Source organism: Nyctibius grandis, chromosome 8, assembly GCF_013368605.1.
Source record: "Nyctibius grandis isolate bNycGra1 chromosome 8, bNycGra1.pri, whole genome shotgun sequence".
NCBI lineage: Eukaryota > Metazoa > Chordata > Aves > Nyctibiiformes > Nyctibiidae > Nyctibius > Nyctibius grandis.
Genome location: NC_090665.1, coordinates 5061536 through 5084254, shown reverse-complemented (window position 1 = coordinate 5084254; position 22719 = coordinate 5061536). Strand labels below are relative to the sequence as shown.

Here is a 22719-nt window from a genome sequence, read left to right as displayed (position 1 = left end):
CAAGATTAAGATGGAGGTATATTTTTTCCATATATCTTTCTTTCCTTTGTCCTGTATATGAAGTTCAGGCTAATTTCATTGCCCAAATTAAGTCTTAATTTACTTGTACGAATGACATTCGTTAATCTGCTGTGGTAACAGGGAACCAAATCTACCAAGTCAGTTCCAACTCTATCAACAGCAGTATTTTATTTTTAGTAGATGTGGTAAGATGGCAACAATATCACACACAAAATGTAACAGGATAAATGGCGTCTACTTTCAAAATTGCTAACGTATGTTTTTGAAATATTTGTACTCTGTCTGAACCCTTGTTTAACAGCAAGATGCTCGGCCCACAAGAGCACTCTGCATTATTGACAATATCCATAAAACCAGCTCATGTGTTATCGTTTACTCTGCAGCCCTTTCTTACTAAAGGCATATCAGAGTAATCCTACTGAATTTTGTATAAACAGCTTCCTGCAAACTAAAATAATTACTTGTGCAAAAACCTGTATTGCTTAAAGAGGCCTATGCCAGAGACATTTATTGCTTTCCTTTCTCTGAAAACCAAACCTTGAAATTCTTAGAAGATGTATCTTGTGTTCTTTGAAATGAGTGAATTTACATAGGCTAGAATTTTTTGCCATGTTCTTCTGAGTAAGTTATTCTAGTACCAAAAGCAAGCATAACCCTGCTCTGTAAACCATTGTTTCAGCTTCCAGAACTCACAGTATCTTGCTGAAAGGCAGCATTTTTTCCCCACTTTAAAGGGAAGGGAAGGAAAATGACTGATCCAGCAGGCCAGTGGAACAACGCAGGTCCCGAAGTCCTACTGTGTGCTCTAGCCACCATATCACCTTCTGTAAATTTAAACAATCTAGTAAAAATAAGTTAAGATACAAATTCTGATAAAGAAATACCCTGAATAGCTACTTCAGCATAGAAAGTACATCTTCAAAGCACTCTGTAGGAAAACAACAAAAGCCCCAAACAACCCCCCCACTGAAACCCTACCCCAAACACCTCAAAACAAGTGGAAAAAAATGAACCTAAGATTCATTATACTAGATTGTATTTAGAATAAAGGTTTTGTTTAGTTTGAACAGACTCAAAATATCTTCTGTGATAAAAACAGAGTGTGTTGACTGCCGAGAAGAAAATGTAGTAATCCTTGCTGTGTTAGTACTCTGTGCCAAGGGCTACCGTGCGTCCTGCTGACAGGGTGCTTAGGGTGGTTATGTTAGACTGCTTCCCTCCTTCTTTTGTTGCTACCCCTTGCAGTTATAAACAGGAGACACAAGGTGAGGGAAAATTACAAAACAAGTTTATTAAAGTCTAACATAAAACACTTCAGGCTAAATATGTACAACTCCCTCCCTTCCCAGGGGATTATAAAATTGAGAGTTGAGCTATATACAAATAACAGAGGAAAAATTGTATATACATGAAAGATACTTTAAAAATAATTTAACCAAAAAATCAGTTATTAGTCCTTATCTGAACTTAATTCTGCAAGGCTTATTGATAGCCTCTCCAAGATCACAGCCCTGAAATCCTTAACATGGGACTTGTCCATACGTAAAAGGTTTTTTGAAACACATGATTTCAGAAAAGTTGTCGTGCTTTGTGCCCACATTTAGGCACACCTTCGGACATAAGTGTCGTACAAGGTGCTACTCTCACATAAGTATTTCTGAACAGCCAATTCAGAAATTTCTGGATGCAGAATAACCTACTCAGGCAAAACCTGCACCGACTTCAGTGCAAAATTGACTGAAATGGTACTGGAACAACGGTGTGACAAATCATGTTGTTTTCTCTAAATTACTGTTAATGGAATTGTTAAAATTCCTTCTTTCATTTTGCAGGTAGGTCTCAAGAAGGAGTCTGCCTAAAAAGATTCCATGCTTTCCCACATTAATCCCTTACAGAAATTATCAATACTGTTATAAACCTTGTACCTCCAAAATGAACTCAGAATCCTTAAGCCTAGAAATTGGATGTGCAGCTGATTTCCATGCATCTACTGACAAGAGGTACAGTACAGACCTGCTTCTCCAGGTCCTACAGCACCCAGTCTGAACACACCTACAATTTTTTTTTTAATATATATATATATATTTAAAATCTATATTCTAGTAAATGAATACAGTTCATAGAGATCATACCTCAGCAGCTGAGATACCTTCACGAAAGATGAGGATAAAAATCAAGACTCTCAGATGGGGACTCTAGAGTGCAGGTCACTAAATTATTGCTCCAAGACAAAATTACAAGCCTGTGTATTCCATTAAGAAAGGTTAAAATTGTTGTCTTGTAAAAAATTATGATTATCTTGTCTATAAAGAAAACTAAATGACTAACAAAGCAAGTGTTACTGTTATAAGTATCTAAACAAATCCTGTATAAATCTAAGCACTGTATTTTTTAAAAAAGTCTGAAATCTAAGAATACATAATAAGCTATAATTTTAGAAATATAAAAACAGTCCAAACAAACATTGTTATGGAATGCATTTTCTATGTAGGAATGTGATTTTTTATTTTTTTTTTTTTTTCCAGAGCTAGTTCTCTCCTGTGGTGGTTTATCCTGGATATGTTAGTCTTCAACTGCTTTTGCTCAGATAACAGCAGCATAGCATTAGTTTATCTTCCCAAGCTGTCTAAATATGAAATTTATCAATTCTGCGGTATTGTTCTTTTTCAGTATTCACACCTAAGCCTATGTCTATCCCAAGCCTTCTGCTCTATTTTCAGAGAGAGAAAGTAAAGAGGAACCTTAGGACAAGCTACACAGAGTTTGCTTTTTTACACAGAGTCAAGATCCCAGTCTTTGTGGTTCTTCAGTCTTAAATGGCAAGGCTAAGGAATCCTTCAGGTGCTACAGTAATAACAGAAGCTAAAAAAGAAAAGGGGGGAGGAAAGGCAGAAACGCCAAACAAACAGAAAAAAAAACCCAAACAGAGAACTTCATCCATTGTCCTTTGCCAGCATGATGAAGGACATCAGCTGGTCACAAATGTTGTAGTACCGACAGGCAAAGCAAATAAAGGACAGGCAGATATGGCAACAATTTGCTTCAGCGGACAGAGTCAGAGGCGCCTGCATTCAGAATGTTCCCCATGAACATGGCTGCACTCCTTGCTGTCCGTGGTAGACTTTACCAGCAAATTGGCCATATCTTAAAGCATAAAATGTGGTCAAGAAGCAGAGTTTTAAACATGCCACATTCTAAAATGATCAACACAAAGAAGCAAAAGGTCTATTACTTTACAAGTACAAGAAGAGGGAGGAAAAAAAATCTATAGTCATGCTCGGGAGTCAAGGGACTATTTGCAGAATATTTAAATGAAATCCTCCAAGAAATTTTTCACAAGTCTGTTTTAATTAAGGTGCAGATTAATTATTACTCCAGGTAGAACAGAATCAGTTAAGAGGTATCTCCTATGCTCTTCTATTTACCGGTGTCTGGACACAAGGCATCAGTGGAAATAAAATGCTAGCACCAAGTAAATAACCAACAAATCTCTTTAAATGCATTGTTGGTACAGTATTAGGACTGTTTCCTTCCTATTTGATGATTACTTACATAATGCTTACATTGTGCCATTAACATAAACTGGCAAAACGGAGTATAAAAGCACTCCTGTTGTCAACTAGTCGTTAACTAATGACCCTACCAAGACACTAAAAATGTTGCTTTTTAAAAATTTACATTGCTAGTAATAAAAGATACCTTTACAGGAGTCTTGCTAGATACCAGTTTTGTGCAGTTACTGTGGACAAGTGACATGAGAGGTAAAGCAATACCTAAATACTTCAATTAAAACAGATCAGGCATACTCTAACAAAACCTTGCCTGGAAGAGTATCAGTCTGCTCTGTTGTAGTCTGCCTTCATGCCCCCTCATGTAGCGTTCACTTACTATTTTCACAGTGAAGGGCAGGATTTATTTCCTCTTTTGTACCTAGTGTCTAGCACAAGAAGAAGCACTACTGTAAAAAAAGGATTATGAAGCTATGATTCATGCCTCTCAATTAAGTCAATGCATCTTTTCGTCTCGTCTACAACATGCATGTTCCAGGTCTCCTTTTGAGCAAATGTAGCCATTTGTGCCAAAACCAGGGCATTTTAGGGATGTGAAAAATAAATCTGGGACAAGATACAACAATGCTGGATTCACTTAAAAAAAAAAAAAAAAGAATGGAAAGAATTTTTGCAATCTTTGTTGGAAAGAATACCCAGTAATATCTATGCCATTGGAACTCTCTGACTTACCACGCTACAGAAAAAAAATAACCCTGCTTTACTTGCCTTGTCAGGAAAACATACACAAAACTTTCTTTCCCTCTGGTCAGACCTCAACTGAAGATGGCTACTCCTGGCAGACAGCAGGAATTCTTTGCAAACACCTCACCAGAGCACTGGCCTACCTTCCATCATGTACCATTTTATAACCTTGGAACGCAGGAGTACAAGCTTGTTCGTACATTCAAATTATGATTTTCCCCTTCCACCTCTGGGTTAATATTCTTAAACTATCAAATATGGCTTAAAATGTCTGCTCTCAAATGACACTGTGACGCATCAGATCAGCAGGAACATGGGAGATCTCCAAAACACATTAACATATTTAACACAGAATTCTTAAGGCGGGTGTTGCTGGAAAGGACTCGTCTCCTGGAAATCAGTGTTAATTGCAAATAGAAATTTGATTGTAGATTAGCACAATTCAACAAAAAACAAAAGACAGCACTGAACAATAGAAACGCCTCACAAGTGTTTTTACACAGAGGAAAAAAAGAGAACAAGTCCATTTCCCAAAATGTGACTGCTTGCTTGATTGTGGTCATCTTACCCAAGGTATGCATGCTCACTGCCAAATGACCCGGATGGCTTCGTACCGCACGGTCAGTATAACTGCTGCAAGAAAATGAACTGAGGTTCTGAATATCCAGTCACAGCAGATCTCAGTAATGTTTCTGATGAAGGAGACTGACTGCCCGTCACGGGAAGCAGCATCTGATGGTCTTCAGTCCCAATGGGAAGAGGAAGTGCTAAAGACATCTCAGAGGGTTTCACATCTATGGACTCCGATAAAGGGCTTTTCTGACTCTGAATGGATTCTTGTTCATTGAAAGAATTATCAAGTGCATTAGAATCAGGGGGAGTTTCAGACCCTGGCGGGGGGAAAAAAAAAAAAAGAAAGAAATGACCAAAAGCTCCTGCGCAAATTCTGCAAATTCCCTTTCAAATGACTGTCCAAACAAACACCTGGTGTGTCACAGGCTTCCCGGGCAGCTGGGCTATCAGTGGTTTCAACGTACCGCGAAGCCAGAATGAGCCGTAAATACAATGTAAGCACTGAGAATCCCATCCTCTGCTGCTTGCAGCATGACAACTAGACAGGTGATGCATTCCAACTTGATCTCTACTTGCCATGGTACAGAATATAACAGATCCTTAACATCACAGTGAACAAAACAGCTTTGGAGAAAATGTAATTATGGTTTCCTTGAGACTTTCCACCCCAGAAAATCTATGAACCGCAGCCACATCCAAGCATCCTCTTTTAACTGAGACAGCAATGTACAATACCGCGTGTATCCATAAACTTCTTTGGAAGGAAACATTCGTTAATTCCATCCCTGCTAGACACATTACAGTTTTCATCCCGTCAGGTAAGAAATTATTTTCTATTCTTAATTGAAATCACTGTTAATGGATTCTTCACTGCCTTCCTGTTTAAATGCAGCCTGCCACTGCTCTTGAACGGCTTTCTGATTAAGCCATATCGGATATTTGACACTTCCTCTATCAAAGCGTGCTCCAAAGCCTGTTATTTGAGGTGAAGCACTCCTGTCTGCCTTCTGTCTCTCCATGAGAGCTGACCTGCCCTGGCAGCTCTCCCAGCTCACACCCTCAGGCTCTGTCAGGCCCTTTCCACACTCACCACTGCTCTCACCTCACCCTTCCTCACACTGCCTTCCTGCTGCACTGGGGCCTTCCTAAATGGGCTTCTCAAGCTTTTGGCATTCAAAGCTTCCTCTGCGTATCACTTGTTTTCTCATCCTCTCCCTCCCAATCCAGACGTACACAGACACCTATTATTCCTTTTGCCATATGACAGAGGCAGAGGAATTATGGTTAATACACTTAAGGATGGACAGATAATGAGGTGTATGGAGCCAGTGTTGAGAGAGGCTGGCTATCTGAACACCTCTGTGCTTTGTACCATAGACAAGTAATAGATGTCAAATTTCTTCCTAATCAAAATCTGGTATCTAAAATAGGAACTGAATGTATTTGAAGTGTCTTTTTAGAGCAGTACTTGCAGCTGGGAACATTTTGCCAGCTGTCTGATCTCGCGTGTTTGCTAATCCAGCTCAGACTTGGATTAACATTGACTGTATATATAAAAAAATCTTTCACTGTTACATTAAAAATATTTGTGCCTTCAGGATGTAAAGTAATTCTTGTGACCAGTATGCCTTGTTCACCTCAGTTACTACCCTCGTAAAGGCACACTCCTTTGACATATTCAGAAGAGGTAAAAAAATTCCTGCAATTCAGACTATGCCTTCACGTGGGAAGCTCTCACAAGTTACTAGGACGAGAAAGTAAATATTCACGTACAGAAATCTTGTCAGCAGCAATCCACTTGTATGTTGCTCAACATGTGTTTGCTAGAGCAACGCAAATGCTTGAAAATTTGTCTTGAATCTACTTTAAAGCACGTACTTCATGCTTTAAAAGGTCTAGCTACCTCTAAAGCGTATGCTTTTGGCTCTAAAGAGAGTTACTATCCAAAACCCTTTTATTTTCTAATTTTAGGCCTGGATGAGCAAAAAAAAAAATGTTATTCAGCACTGAAGACAAAACAGTTGATGTAGGTTCTTAACCTTTCCTTGCACGAGGAACTCACCTGTGTGAACTTTCGTTTTGTGCTTCTTAAGATTTTTTATATCGGTGTAAGAATTTCCACACATTTCACAGATAAATGGTCTTTCACCTGAAAAAAATTGGTTCCGCAGTTAGAACAATCTTGAAATTGAAAGAAAACACAGTTAGAGATGTAGGATAATGGATTTCCATGTCGTATTTTAAAATACAACTTTGTAACTCTGTTATTTTGGCTGTGTCTGTATTCACAATAAAATTGTTTCCAGAAGAATAGATTAAAACAAAGCAAAAAAATCCTAACATTAGAAGTAAAGCCGTGATCATACATCAACACCTACGCTGTTACACAGATACTAGTCTGAAAAAGGCAATTAAAAAAAATTTCACAAATATTTTCTTGAAACTACGTTAACACAGAGATACATAAATTAAGGAACTCCGCTACTTTCAAGTACAGCACAATATGGTGCATTTTAAAGGCAAAAGGGTAAAGGTACAATATTATTTATAGTGCAGGAAGCAGCCTGTCTGGAAACTGACCTGTATGGGACCGAAAATGTTTATTGAGCTCTCCAGAGGAAATAAAACTCTTTTCACAAATGCCACAGATATATGGCTTCTCTCCTAAAGGAAACACAAGGAGTTTGTTATTTCAATATATAAACCAGGATACACATAAAGAACAAATCAAAATGAAACAGAGGTAATGTCCGATGGGAGAGAGAGCTCCCTAAACAGGAGTCAAAGGGGAAGAACATGAGAATGGAGCTGGAAGACAACTCCAGAGGAAACTCCCAATCTACAGATTTCCTGGTCATCACCTATCTCCAACCCCTCTGCAGGCAGCCAGTCCTCCCTTGCCAGCCTGCTCTGGTATCCCAGTGCTCCATCTCCGCTTACCTGTGTGTTTTCGGGAATGGGTGATGAGAGAACTCGAGACAGCAAAGGCCTTCCCACAACTGTCGCACACGTAAGGTTTCTCCCCCGTGTGGCGACGCACGTGGTAGGTGAGTGTGCTGGCCTGAGCAAACCGCTGACCGCACCGGTCACACACGTAGGGCTTCTCGCCACTGTGCTTCCTGCGAACCAACACAGACATGAGCGATCTCCTGGCAGAAAGGTAACAGCACCCACAACTAAGTAACTGTCCTCCATTAGTCCTTTATCCCCAGAGTTCCTTGTGCTGATGTTTTCTGAACTAAAAAAAACATAACAACTGTGAGTTTGGTTTTGAGTTGGCAGTTTCTCACGGAGCGAAAAGCGCTGTTTGTTGACTCCAGGCATCAGCGCATCCGTGATTTCAATGGCAGCTGAACTGACCTACAGGTCGTGCACCATGAGAACTCGGCACGTTTTGCATTGTAGTGTATGGGAAGATAAAATGATGATTCCTAACAAGGGAACATAATTCTTGCTCCTGCCAAAAAATGCGAAAAGCCCCATGAGGATAGCAGTGAACAGTGAGAACTGTTCTGTTTCACTTCCCATCAAGGAACTCTCTCCTCTTTGGTGCTACGAGCAGTTTAAAACAACCCCCCCCTCATTGCCATGAGGATACCAGTGCATAGGCTGTAACATTCATAAATCTCAAATCGCTTCCCTAATGAGCAAGTACACAGATGGAATCATTCTGTTGTGCAATGTGAGAGAAGGCCCAAGAGAAAAGGAGGAGAAATGACCAAATTACATGGATATGTAACCCTTGCTTACGCTGGAGTACCTTATTCTGTTTACATAACCACATGGATAAGCCTTTGCAGGATCTCACTTTTGCGTACCTGGCGTGAATCTTCAGATTGCTCGAGGTTGCGAACTGCAGATTGCAGACATCACACTTGTACGGCTTCTCTTCTCCGTGATGCATCCGGCTGTGGAACACTAACTGGCACTTCTGAGCAAAGCCTTTGTCGCACAGTTCACACTTGTATGGCTTCTCCCCTAGTGAAAAACAAAACCCTTGTGCTCTCTGCACTCACGTAAGAAAGCTTTCCCACCCATCACCTGACCGAAGCTCAGGTGTCTGTCCTAATACTTCTTACAAATAACATCTTGGAACATCCTGTAATCAGTCCACTGAAGGGGAACATGCCAGGAACGCAGCCAATAACAGACTATTTTTTAACACATTACCTTCTGGGGAAAAAAGGTAATAGTATTTTTAATAGTGCCGCTTTCCTCACCTTATTTCAAGAATGCTACTACTACATTTTCAGCCTTTTTGCTGGTTATGTCAATTCGTGATTCTGAATATTCAAGATCAACAACCAGTAAATAATCTGCTTTTTCTTGCCTGTCAAACAGCAACAGGTCTCCAACGTACAGTCTAGTGCTCACTAATTCCTCGTTAGCGTCTGCTGTAGAATGCTACAGGTACTCCTCTGATTATTCACGTTCTCTTAGCGGTCAATAGGCTCATGTAATGAATCGTGCAGCTCCGCAGTCTTAGGTGACAGTATAAAAGAGCCCATCTCTGCATTTCTATGGCAGTGCACAAGCAAACCAAGAACTCAACAATTCTTAAGTATATTGTGTACATAAAAACTTCAAAAATAAAAGTATAAGACATCTAACCTGCCATCTAGCAACCAACACCATGAAATTCCCTACCTACTCACGCAGAAATTCCAGCAATTTGCTCTTCATAATCTTTTTAAGTCAGACACATTGTCTTAAAACGTTTATTATTGATTTCTCTTTGATGCTTTGTCCAGTAGCTCTTGACATAATGCAAGCTTCTACTAACGTTATTGAATGCAGAGATCCTAACACCATCACACGTGTCAGCTGCACATTTTACCAAATAAAATCCCAAACACTGTAGTAATTCAGCCACCTCCCCTACATTTTTTGAAAACTCTATGGCAGAAGTTACCTACTTGTCACAAGACTGCATTCTTTCCCACTTTTGTTGTCAAACATATATTGAAAAAAAAGCAAGAGAAGTTCTGGTATCAAGTACAGTGAGCTTTTCACTCTCTACTGGCAATAGTTTTTGGCACTCCATCACTCTACAGAGCTAAAGGGCAGCCAGCTCTTCTGAGTCTTCCCAGAAATCAAGATGCTCAGACTAACAAAGTCCTCTCTAGCTATTTAAAGTAGAAACTATGATTTTGTACTGAAAAATGATGAAACATTTCACACTACCAGGATACAGGTACTAGCCCTGCATGCCTACTAGCAGCAGACAAAAGTCCTAGAGGAAGAAGTCAGAATGCAAAGATGTTTTCAGTGCTGTATTCACAGGCTGTGACTACAGGTCTCCCCAGTCCATGAAGACCAGGCCAGCCGCTTACCTGTGTGAGTTCTTACATGTGTTTTCAACTGATTGCACTGGGTGAATGCCTTCCCACACAGCTGACACACGTACGGTTTCACTCCTTTGTGTATTCTCATGTGTCGACGGAGGCTACTGGCTTCTGAGAAGACTTTCCCACAGGTGTTGCACACCGGCTTAGCTTTGGAGTACTTCTGGTCAAGTTCCTCTCCCGAACTCTCCAGCTGGTAAGTGTTCTTTTCACTGCCTATGTTAGACATGCAGTGCTCCTTCAGCGCACAGCTTGGCTGAGGCTTTCCCCGTTTCTGTTTTGCTGCAATAGTCTGCACTAGGATATCCTGCGCTGCCAGCGTTTCGCTTTCCACCACAGATGCCAGCTGTAGGTCAGAGTTATCACTGCCTTGGGCAGCCTGTTCCGTGATCTGCGTGGCCAGCTTATTTGCATCTAAAAACATTTCAATGGATGTGTTCTCAGTCACATCATTCTGATACTGTACGGATTTACTCTGTATGCTTTTGGGGGAGCTGAAGTTCTTCTTTCGCTTTTTGGTTTGAGGAGATTTCTTTTCCAAAGCTGCTTTCTTTGCCTGTGGTTGAACCAACTCTGCAGAAGCAGCGTCTGCTTTCTCCCGGTTATTGTAATCTCGGAGAGTCAGAAGGCAAGCCTGCTGATTCATTTCAACGTTCCCAGTGATACTAGATGTCTCCATAGAAGAGGGATTAGCAATAAAAGCAAAGTCTTCCATCTTGATTTTGCATTTAGTGACCACTTCTTCTACTTTGAGATAGTCGGCGGCCTGGTGAATTTCTTTAACATTCCAGCTGCAAGAAAACAAGACTTGGGTGACAATATTCTGGACAAAGCAAACACTTGTTCTGTACCAACTGTATCAAATACAGACAGCAGAGCTACAGACAAGTTACACTGTCAGAAAATGTTAACTTTGAGAACACAGACAGCAAGATCTCATCTCTTCGTGCTGTAGTGCCGCCAGACACTAGGATGGCAATTACTCCCAAACCGATGGCCCAGTCTAGTGGGGTCTGCAGATCCACAGAACTGAGAATTGTATTTTCAGGTACATGCCTTTTGTAGAATTTTAAGTTAAAAGTCCAGTTGCAAGGTCGTGAGGCTAGACATGGGGTCATTGGTCCAAAAAGCTCAGAAATCACAGCACAAAGGGATAAAACACTGGAGAATAAAATGCACAAAGTACCATTCCGTAATCCTTCTGCCAAAAGCCTTAAGTCATTCGCTAATGGTGCTTTCACCTCAGCACTGCGGTGAGGCAGGTACTAATCTTGTTTTATAAAACGATTTGCAAACAGTCTCGATTCTGTATCAGCTGCACACAGAGAACATTAATGCCAAGGAAGCCTTCATTTAAACTACCACGCTCTGCTTTTCAGTTCCTGCCGCACAGGCCTTGCTGGTTTAGAAAAAATTGATCTGGAAAAGGTGGCAACATGTACCACCAATGCATTTAGGGATTTACAGCACCTTAAAGAGAGATTGATGGTAAACAACATCATTCTAACAATCTATTATGCAGTAAATGTAATTAAACAAGAAGTAACTAGCCACAATTACCCTCTGTACGTGAACACAACTGGTTTAATACCCTGTATTATACCAGCACTGAGTTCAAAGGACACCCTGCCGGCATCACTCACTCACTCACCACAGAACTGCTGCAGCAGTCACCCAGCGGGATGCAGCACCCACGGGCAGACCTGCAGGCATCATCCCTAGTCAAACAGCTCTCCCTGCATGAGAGCGGTACTCTCACCTTCCTCTTCCTTCAGAGATCTCAACTCCTCAGAATGAATCCAGAAACCCTCCTGCTGCGGTCCCAGACAGACATCAAGAACGCTGCATACGTCTGCTCACATGGAATTTGCAGAGCACCAGTCACTAACTTCACCACACAGCTGTGCACGTGGCTCTATTGCTGATAATGCTTGTAGCTAATTTAAAAAAACACCACCCCGCACCTGCATACTTAAATTATCGAGCATGAGTTTTCACACATCAATAGCAACTATGCTTTTTTAAAATGCATTTGACGCCAGACATTTAGAAAGGAGTTAAAACCCTGGCCTACATACTCCTCAGTAGTCACACTTCCCTCATGAGGGATAATCTCTTTCTTTCCCTGAGAGAAAAGCACTGCAAAGAATCCTCACTGTACGTGAAGTGACACAATGGGCATGAAATCAACACAGTAAGGGGGGAAACACTTTTTCTGTGACTCCTTTTGGACACTGTAATGTAAGATTTTAAGTAACAGATCATGCAAATTCTAACAAATTTATTTTTTTTAAATTGTGCCTATCCTCATCCATGCCTCAGACTTTAGTCTCTACTGTATATACGGTTTCTGTGTGTTCTCTGCAAAAATGGACTTCTACACCTTCAGAAAGAATACACTCATCCTTCCCTCTCCCAGTAATCACAACAGATTGTTAATCCCTTCCCGTCCAGACACAAAGACTCGGAGAGTGAAACTATCAAATCAGTGAAGCATCAGCCAGCATGCCTTTGTTTTGGCACTCACACACCATGTGGTATTTTAAAACATACAAAAAGATGATCTTCGACTTGTTAATATGTGTCATATCTGCAGCTATTTGTTCCTCCAGAACTTACTACAAAGAACACAAAACCCGGTACTGCCTTAACACAAAGTTTATTTCCCGATTTTCTTTAGCATATGTTACCTGTCAAGGTTTAAGTTTCCCGTATAAATAAATTCCAGGAGTTTTTGGAATCCATCAGCTTTCACTTGACTCTGATCCAAAACAACGTTATTGTCAGACGTGTCTCTGTACAACGCACCGAAGTACTCGCTGAAAGAAGCGAGCACGTTTCTGTGTGCTTTGAACTGGAATTCACCGATAACAACGGTGCAGTCACAAAGAAATCCGGCTTCTCGCTGCTTGTTCAGTCTCTCTAAAAGGTGCTCACAGTGGTGGGAATACTGCATTTTGGTAACGAGCGGCAGCCTCTTTGTTCTGATCTGGGAAAGCAAAAAAAATGGATTTACACGCAAGATTTAACTTTGTTTTCCCCTCTAAGAGAGTAAGATTAATGATTACAAAAGACTCGGCGTTTGAATCCTGCAGGACAGTTCGTGTAGCAGCGCTTTCGTACGAGGTACAGCGAGATGCGCGGAGCCGCCTTAACGTGGGGAGCTGCTCATTTCAGAGACAGAACGAGAGGGACAGGGCACAGATGCGTATGTTCCCCCACACAGCTCAGAGGATCAGCTCGCCTACGCTGACGAGCTGTCACGTCAACACCGGCCTCCGAGGAGCACCGTGCAGAAACGAGCCACCCCGGGCTTGCACCGAACGGCGCTGACGGCGGGGGCAGCCGCTCCCCGGGGCACGGCCCCGCTCCCCGCCCCAGGGGCCGCGGACGAGCAGACCTCGGGTGCGGGGAGTCCCGAGCGGTCACCGAGGCCCAGGGCGAAGGGCTGCCTCGGCGCCAAGGGAGCAAACGAGGTGCCGGCGGGCCACAGCAGCCGTGTCCCCCGGCTCGGCCTCGCCGCGGGACGGGACGGAGCCCCCAGCGCCCTCCCCCGCCGCGGCCCTCGCAGGGGCCCGGCCCCGCCACCCCCGTGTCCCCCGCGGCCGGGCAGGGCTGACCGAGCGCTGCCCGCGGGCCGCTGCGGCCGCCCCCGGGCCGGCAGGAGGGCGGCGGCGGCGCCCCACGCACCTGCGGAGGGGAAGGGAAGCAGCGCCTTCGCCTCAGGCCGCCATGTTCTGATGGCGCCGCTTCCGGGATGTGACTTCCGGTGCCCCGCTCCCGGGGGCGGCCGGGGGCAGCGGGGGCACCGGCGGCAGAGCGGGCAACGGCGGCGGGGCCACGGCTCGTCCCGCTGAGGGGAGCGGGCAGGGCCGGGCCGCCAGCGCCTTCCCGGGTAGCTCGGGGGGGGCGGACTACAGCTCCCATCATGCAGCGCGCCGCGGCGGGGCCCGCCGTTAGCGTGGCGCGGAGCTGTGCGTGCCGGGAGGTGTAGTCGCGCCCGGCGGAGAGGAGCCGGCGGGACGCGGTGGCTGCGCTGCGGGACCCGAAAACCGGGGCGGAGGGGGGTGACCTAACGCTGCTCCTCGCCCTGCACCGGTAAATGACACGGGTTTAATGTACTCGGTAACGCAGCAGCGCTGAGGGCTCTCGCCTTGCCGGTGCTTCCGATTAAAAAGAACGACGGTAACGGTGTTTTTAAAGGTTTGGGGATGCGCTGGTGCTGCTGTGCCGCCCGGTGGAGATCCGGGCGAGGGCGCCAACGAAGATCTAATGTGTGAGGAGCAAAAAATCCAACGCGGCCGGTGTTTCCGCCCGGTTTCGAACCGGGGACCTTTCGCGTGTTAGGCGAACGTGATAACCACTACACTACGGAAACCCGCTTGCGCCAGTGGGTGCGGAGGCCGCAGTAATGGCGTTCGGCCCCGCGCCCCCGGCGGTGTCTGAGTGCCTGTCCTGCCCCGAGCACCGGGCCCGCAGCTCCCCGGGGGTGTTGGGGCCTCCGCTCCCCCCCGCAGAGGCAGCAGGACACCCCCGGCTGCGGGGTGCTCCAGGGGTGTCACCTGCCGCCCCTTCTCCGCACACACCGGGAATAACAGCGTTGGTGTGAACGAGGAACTTGACGATCTCGCTCTCCCCTACAACACTCTAATTGATTTTCAACACAGCTGTACGTTAAAAGCCACACCCGCGGTTAATATTTCACCCAAAGTGTCAGTCTGAAGCACCGTTGCTGCCAAATTACCTCCTGCTGTGGTGACAGAGGCTGGGAGCTCGCTTTGTGGGGAATGAAGCACTGCCAAGGAGAAAGATACCAACAAAAGGAGCTGAAAAGCCCAGGGAAAGGAGAGGAGCAGGGTACGACAGAGACCTTTGCCTGCTGGCACCCACAAACGCAGGTGGGATGAGCAGGACAAACCAGGCAGGGCTGCCAAGGAGAGATGTGAAGCACTGCAGCTCCTGCGGGGACAAAGCAGAGCAGTTCCAGCAAGTGTTTATCCCAAACCAGACTGAGACGGCCCCAGCCAAAGAGGAGAGAGGGAGTCATTTGGCCCTGCTAGCCTGGCGGGGCAGGGCCGTAACGAAGCAGCAGCGAGAACGTGCAGGCAAGCTGGGATCTGAGCACAGAGCGCGTCACGTTGGGCAGCATCTCCTCTGCAGGCCTCTCACTACAGCTGGAGCTTGGCAAATGAGGAAGTGACTAATCCTCCTGGATTTTCTTGTACACCAGGCACCGAAATGCCTGATCTTGGAAGGAGCTATAGAAGGGAACTTAGCTTTGCCATTCTTTGCAAAGTGAAAGACAAGCCAAACACCAACGGGTGGCAGAAGGAGTAAGAAAAGCCAAGAGAAATGAAATAGAAAAAGCTCCAGAAGAAAGCAGTGACACGAGAGGGAAAGGGGAAACAGAAGAAAGCTGGAAGCAAGCAGCAGCAATATTCTGTTGAGTTTGACAGTGGCAGCTGCAAGATTTCTTAACACTGCTGCTGTTATGCAGAGGTTTCTAACAGCTGCAAGGATGTGTGTGTAAGAGGTGCCACAAAAGAGTGTTTGTGAAAAATAGGCATCCTCGCTAGCTCTTTTCACGCTTGCAACATCTCTCATGTCCATGTGGAAAAACACTCGTGGGAATGCACTTGTGTTCTTAGTGGCGTGTCCTGGGGAGACAGGGAGGCTGTGAGGAAGACTGCCTATGACAATGACCTGAAGATGAAAATTAGTGAGCAGCCGGTGACTGAGGCAGTGCTTAACCCACTGGTTAGCCAAGGGAAAATGGCAGAGCGCTTCCCTGAGCACGCTGACGTACCAGCTCTGTGTCTGTCCAGGCTGTGCTCACACTCTTGTGCCTCACGCCTCAGCACAGGCTGCGTGGTGGACTCCGGTTATGGTATCACCCACAGCATAACAGTCTTTGAAGGCTACTGCTTGCCCCATGGTATTCTCCAGCTTGACCTGGCCAGCTGTGATCCTAGAGCCCCTTAGACAGATTCTGAAAGAAAGCCGCACTTCACAAGTCACCACAGCTGAGGAGCTGCTTGTACAAGGCACAAAAGGAAAATCGTGCGTTCCTGAGCCTTGAGGAGAAGATGACTAAGAATCCTAGCGAGGTGGAAAATACTTACCACCTTCGTGGTGGCTGTGAAATTATGGTTCAGAATCAAAGGTTTCATTGTCCTGAAACCCTCTTTCACCCTCATAATGTTGGCACAGAATCACCAGGGATTGACAAACTCTGCCCCAATTCTGTCATGAGCAAATTGTCATCATGATGTTGGCGTAAGGACTTACTTCCACTCCAGTCCTTTCTGGGGGCTTCAGACTCTTCCCTGGAATTAAGCTGAATGCTTAAACAAGGAGATAGGCTGCACGGTCCCAGGTGGTGTTAAGGTGAAAGTCAGTGCTCCTCCTAATAGTAAGTTTTCAGAAGGCTCCTTGCTTCCCTGAGTGCCTTCCAGCTGATGCAGATTGCTGTGGCAGAGTACAGGGAGGCTGAGCGTAACGTGGTGCACAGAAAATGTTTCTAAAATACATGTGATTTTATAACAGATTTTACTTAGCCCTTCATGGAAAAGAACCTGAGATTACACCTACCTGGAAGCCTCTGTCTAGGGGGAAGTCTGTGTCCATAGTATGCCTTTTGAAAATCCAATAAAAATCATAACCTCTGGCACAGTTACTTCCTTCTTAGTCCACAAATACATCTTTCTGAATAGGTGTAAAATACATTTTTAAAGAGGTTCTTTACCGGAACAATGCTGTACAGTATATATACAACTAAAGGTAAAAAGATCGAGAGCTCTATGCTATTGCTTCATATTCCATTGTATCTGCAAAACTGCGCGCAGCCTTGGAACGCCTTGCTTTTCCGTGGAAGTCTCAGGGTCAAAAAGCAAACACACACAAACTGTTCCGAGGAACACGATGCAGCAGCGGTGAGACAGCGTCCGAGGCGAGCGCTCCGGGGAGCAGGTAGTGCCCTGCACAACGGGGGATCACGGAAGAGACAAATACCCGCTTCCAACAGAGCGCAGGGGGCTGGCGCAGCCCTGCTTCGGGGGCACGGGGGGAGTTTCCGGGCCTAGTTCCTCACCCAGGAGTCCTCGACTGAGACGGGCCCGGGCCCCAAGTCCAGCCCCCGAGCCCGAAATCCAGCCCCCGGGCCCCAAGTCCAGCCCCCAGGCCCCAAGTCCCGGCCCTAAACCCCGGTCACCACCCCCCAAATCCCGCCTCCAAGTCCCAGGCCCGGCTCCGGGCCCCGGTCCCGGTCCCTATCCCGGATCCAGGCCCCGGCCGCAGGGAAGGGGCGGGGGGCGGAGAGGGGAGGGCACGGCCGGGCGCGCGCCCGGGAGCACGTGGTGCGGCGGGGGGACGAATGGCCCGAGCGTTCCAAACTCCCGCCACTCTCTCCCTCCCGCCCCCTCGCCCCACCTCAGCCAATGGTGGGGGAGGAGGGTGCCCCTCCGACCAATGGAGGCGCGGCGGGCGTGGCCGCGGAGGGTTTAAGAGGCCCGGCGGGGGCGCCCCCAGGTCGCGTGGCGGGTGGGGAGGCCTTGGTGTGACTAACCCTAATGGCCGCTGCCGCGCTCCCCGCGCCCGTCCGCTGTTTTACTCGCTGACTTTCAGCGGACGAGGGGAGCAGCCCGGGGGGCGGGAGGGGGGAGGGAGCAGCGGTGGGGGGGAAGGGGGTCCGCCATCAAAAAACGTCAGCGAGGGGCCTCCTCACCCCGGCCCGCCCTGGGGTCTCTGTCCTTCCCACCCCCCGCAGCCGGGGGTCCGCCGCGGAGGCTCCGGCCGCCGCACCCGCCCGGAGGCCGCGGTCGGCCGGCTCCCGCCACTGCCGCCGCGAAGAGCTCGTCTCTGTCAGCCTCGGCGGCGGCCGGGAGCGGAGGGGCGCGCGCCCCCGCGCCGGGGGGCCCCAGCAGAGCAAAACGGGAGCGGCGCCCCCGGGCCAACCGCCGCGCTTCCCTCAGCCGTGGGGCGCGCGGCCGGCGCCGCTCCGACACGCGCGGCGGCTCCCCGCGGGCTCGCGCTTCCCGCCCTTGGGGGCTGGCGGCGGGCAGCGCGCGACCCTCTCCCCCTCGCGCCCGACCGTTGGGGCCGCCACGCCCCCCCCTCCCCGCCGTGAGGGTGACCCGGCCCCGCTGAGGCGGGAGGCGGTCGGGGTCCGGGCGGCCCCGGCGCGGTGGGGCCCGGCCGCTGGGCCCGCCGGGGTCCGCTCTGCTGGGCCGGCCGGGGAGAGAGGGCCCCGGGAGCGAACCGAGCCGAGCGGAGGCCCCAGAATGTCAGTCCGCGCCGAGATTTGTTCTGTATCCCCTCCCTGCCAGAGGAGGGGTGGCGGGAGGGCTGCGCCCACCCCAGTCGCTGTGATCTTATCTGGGAGAGCCCTGCGGTGATGGAAACTTCGAAAAGTTGAGTTTTACTCATCGAGTTTAAGAAATGTTGAATTTTACTCATCGATTTTAGAAGCACAGAACTGAATTTGCAAAAACATACAAGCCTCCGAGTACGGGGAGCTGGCGACAAATACTTTGCTGGGGTGTGGAAGAACAGAGTGTGAGGGGGAAAGCGTCGGGGCTTGTCCCCAGCTGTTCCTGGGCCTTGGCCCCGCCATACAGCCAACCTACCTATTGCATGCCAAGCCACAGCACCATCTCCCTGAAGGAGCAGCACAGAGAGCTCATCCCGAGCCACTCGCCATCATGGAAACAGGCTGTTCAGTTACCTCTGCTGGTGGTTCTTACCATAGGCCAAACCTTTCCCATGCTTCTGTAGCCACTATTGACCACCTACAGAACATTTACCAGAAATGCAGGCACACGTGCGTGCCACGTGCGATGGAAGCCAAGCATGCACCACTGCTCCACCGCAGATCTTGCCTCATCCGGGAACAGACATGGCCCTAGAAACTGGGCTTGAGCATGGCTCAGTGCTCGCATCTTACCAACCCTTCAATGATTTCCTGAGTGTTTAACCAGTGCCATCTTGTGGCCTTCATTTTTTTTCTTTGCCCAGAGGGTCAGAGTGAACTCGAGTACTTATTTTTTTTAATTCTGTTTGGAGGAAACCTTCTGTTGCCAGAATAAGCGGAAATGGCAGAGTCCGACATCATGCACTTGAAGATGTATAGGTCCTTTCTGGTAGTGGAATCTCAGTGTTGATTAATTAAATACTTCATCAAGCTAAAACCAGTGCTGGCTCTGCCACTGGTAATGTTCTTCCTTGTTTCAAAGTAACTTACGTGTTTTCATTGTTTTATCTTGTTTCTGAGCAACAGCTTTCACTTGGCATCAAATACTTCATTTCTGACTTGTGACTAAACATGCAAAGCCAAGACATTTCATGTGCTTAATACATTTTTTTTTTCCGATGAAACTGTCCTTGTCTTACAAGTGTCTTGTCTCCCTGAGAAAAGTCTTGTTTCCTAAATATATCTGCTTTTGTGGCATTTACAATGTTTTTTTTCCCCTGCTGTCAATTCTGAAAGAGGTGAAGAGCTTAAACTGCCAAGTTTCTGTATGCATGAAAAAATGTTTGCTCTACGGATTCACGTGCCAGAGAAAAAACGTTTAGAAACTGAGAACTTTGTCTACTTTTGTTTCTATTTAACTCTAGTAGCAAGGAAAACTTTGTGCAACATGGTATTGTGAGGAGCCCAACAAATGTAGCTGTTGTTGCTACAGCTTGCTACTGTTTCTGAACAGCCTGCAGCTGCCTTCCCGGCCGGTGAAACAGTCCAAAAAAAGGTGCTACTGTGGCTTTTTAGGAATCAAAACAGAAGGAATTTCTCCCGTGAAGAGTTTAAAACTATTTGCAAGCGGCAGCCGCCTCGATGTGTCAAAGAAATTGTATTTGAAGGCTCTCCTCCAAGCAGAACTCAACTGGCAGCGAGCAGTAGTTACCTGCGAGAGTCAGCAGCTCGGGGGAGCAGGTCCACCTCAGTGTCATGCTTGAATCACTTGTCAGTAAGTGGATTTTCTTCCCTGTAGGGCATAAGTGCTCTTGTTAATATCTCCAGATTTGTTTGTTTTAAAAATCTAATTGTTCGTTTGAAGCTTGCGTGCACTGAGAAGTTTGTCATCAACGCTAGCTGTGACACAAAGTGACATAGAGGGAGGTGATGCGTTCGGGAGAAAAGGAGCACTTGTGCTCAATGAAATTATGAAAGGTCATTGCTGAGGTTCCTGCTCTGGGCTGCCGTTCAGATGGTTTGGGAATTAGGATTGTGCATCCTGGGTGACTTGTTATCGAGTGCCAGGTGCTCAGAAATTAAAGCCAAGTTATCGGGAGGTTCTGTAACAAATGTTTAGATGGCAAACTGATGGATGACTTGCTCACATCTGCTTAGGGCAGTTGTTTTCACCGTTTGAGATCAGTCATATGATGTTTGTCATATCAGGTCGGGTACATGGGAAGCGCTTTGGCCAAAGGTGGCAAAGCGGTGTCGATCGCCCTCGCAGTATGAAATGGCCTCACTGCACTCTACTGATATATGCATGGGGTTGCCTTCCTTTTGCATGGTCATCTTTCTAGTGTGCTATTTCTAAACACCCTAGAGTTTTCTGTCCCTGTGGGAAATCCTTTTATGTGGAGAACCTAGAAAAAAAGTCAGCACAATGTGGATGAAATCCCTTAGGAGATCCCATAGACTTGATGGGGTAGCACGAGGTGTAATATTACCATGCTTGTGCAAAAAGGGCTCTTCTGAGGGAGTTTCAAGAACTGGCAGTTTTGGGGACCCTGGGGGCGGGGGTGAGCGTACATGCCCCGTTACCACATTTTGAAGTGCACAATTCTGAGATCTCAGCTGTGGCTTATTCTGCCTGTGGCGTTGTGCAGCGTCCAGGGGTCTTGAGCTGTGCTCCGCTCCTGGCTCTACCTTGGACTCTGCTGTCACCCCTCAACATCGTTACCCCTCCCAATATCAACAAGAATGCTGTTCCGCTCTCTGAAGAATTTGCTGTATATGAAAGCAGCAATATTTTATCTTACATTGGTTTCATTCAGCTGTTTCCAGTTTATATTTTATCTTTCTTGCATTAATTTAAAATCAGTCATAATTGTTTGGGATGTATGTGATGTGTCAGTGCACAACAAACCAGAACAAGGGAGACTTAAATCAGCTCAAGAGGTTTATATGCAAAGATGGACAAAGTTAAGTAAATTAGCATAGATTCCCATGTTGATGTGAATTTGTGTGTAAACTTAAAGCACACTTTGCTGTGTACTTTAAATGACCGATAGAAAAGCTGGAGTTTTTTCACTTACTGAAAATTCTGCTAAATATTTCCTGCTCACAGAGGTGACAGTGCATGCAGGCTTTGTAGGAACAGTGCAAGTGGAGTTAACGTTGAGCTACGGTATTGAGTCTAACAAAACAGTTCAAGTTGACCTTGCTTATGAGACAACAAAAAGTGTCTTAAGGAGAAACAATAATTATCAAAGAGTAAAGAATGGTTTAATTCAAAGGCTGTTTAACCTCCGACAGGTCTGGCAAACATTAATAGAACCCTACCCTAATTCTGTTTGTAGATCGCCTCAACAAGGGGTACTTTCAAAATGTGTCTGGATGTCATATCTAAGGATATTTATCAGCAAAGGGAATGGAAGCAGCACACATCTCAATCATTTTTACCTAAGTAGTTTAATGGTAAAGTGAAGTCATGCAATCAAGTCTTTGTAAATGCTAAAAATATGGACTAAATATGGTTTAAGACTATAATAACTTTCTGTGCCTTTCTTTGCCCAGTTCTCTGTGTTCGGCTTAACACACCCAAGCAGGGAAGTTGTTTTATCCAAAAGGAGTTTGGAAAAACCAGCCCCAGACAATGCTAAACCTCTGACAGGAGAGCCTCAGAGAACAGCTCTGGGTCTTGCTCCTGTGCTGGGTGATTTTGACCTGCTCGATGGGTCAGATCAGGTCCGTTGTTAAGCAAGAGTTTTGTATTGCATGGCCTTAGCATGGAGACCTCGGGGATGACTTTTGTTTTCTGCGTTTATAGTTCTCAGTTTGCAGAGGCATGATCGTGACTTGGAACTAACAGTGTCTTAAAATGAAGCCTTATTAGTTAATCTTCTAATTTGTGTGTATCCAACTCTAGCTGCAGTCATTGGGGGGGTCTGAGAAACCCTCAAATCCGTACAAAAAGAGCACTTGTCAGTGTTCGGATTTGTGTATAGTTCCCAGTTATATCAGACCTAAAAATATTAATGGTGTAGGAGGAGAAGAGACTTTTTTCTACTGCTCTTTGTCCAGTTGACTATTGTATTTCAAAGATTTCAACAGAGTAAGCTGCTCCCCTATGGTTGGTGAAGTCTTTGTTTTCTGCATCTTTTTTGTGCTATGAGAAGGTCTGTTGGATGGGCTCTTGCTGCGGATCATGCCTTTTCCAACGGTAGATGGCAATAGCCATTCATTTGTAAAACATCAGTGTACAACTCCGTGCAGAATTTAATGTGCAAGTCGGATCATTCCTGGGCAGGAATTGAGGTGAAACTATTTGTAAAAATTTCTTCTTTTTTCAAGTACA

The 22719-nt window shown here is 46.3% G+C and overlaps 1 protein-coding gene and 1 non-coding gene across 3 annotated transcripts; both read right to left on the bottom strand.

Annotated features, from left to right (window-relative positions):
- Positions 1 to 1287: 1287 nt before the first annotated feature.
- Positions 1288 to 13913, bottom strand: MYNN (myoneurin). Of its 2 annotated transcripts, none has more exons than XM_068406239.1 (8): positions 13883 to 13913; positions 12883 to 13181; positions 10181 to 10983; positions 8666 to 8825; positions 7788 to 7966; positions 7428 to 7511; positions 6910 to 6996; positions 1288 to 5164 (listed from the first exon to the last, which is right to left on the bottom strand). In XM_068406239.1, the coding sequence occupies exons 2-8, from the start codon at positions 13146 to 13148 to the stop codon at positions 4896 to 4898; spliced, it is 1848 nt and encodes a 615-aa protein (XP_068262340.1). In that variant the 5' UTR covers positions 13149 to 13181; positions 13883 to 13913; the 3' UTR covers positions 1288 to 4895. The 2 variants fall into 2 exon arrangements, with proteins under 2 accessions (XP_068262340.1, XP_068262341.1); XM_068406240.1 differs by lacking the exon at positions 13883 to 13913 and adding an exon at positions 13261 to 13337.
- Positions 13914 to 14497: 584 nt separating this feature from the next.
- Positions 14498 to 14570, bottom strand: TRNAV-AAC (transfer RNA valine (anticodon AAC)). Its single transcript has one exon. It is a non-coding gene; the product is annotated as a tRNA-Val (tRNA).
- Between the last annotated feature and the right edge of the window lie 8149 nt (positions 14571 to 22719).

Coding starts and splice junctions, on each gene's coding strand:
- MYNN (XM_068406239.1), bottom strand. CDS start 13,148: ATGCAGTATTCCCACCACTGTGAGCACCTTTTAGAGAGACTGAACAAG. Junction 7,512..7,787: donor CCATTCCCGAAAACACACAG/GTAAGCGGAGAT, acceptor TGTTTCCTTTAG/GAGAGAAGCCATATATCTGT. Junction 6,997..7,427: donor ACATTTTCGGTCCCATACAG/GTCAGTTTCCAG, acceptor AATTTTTTTCAG/GTGAAAGACCATTTATCTGT.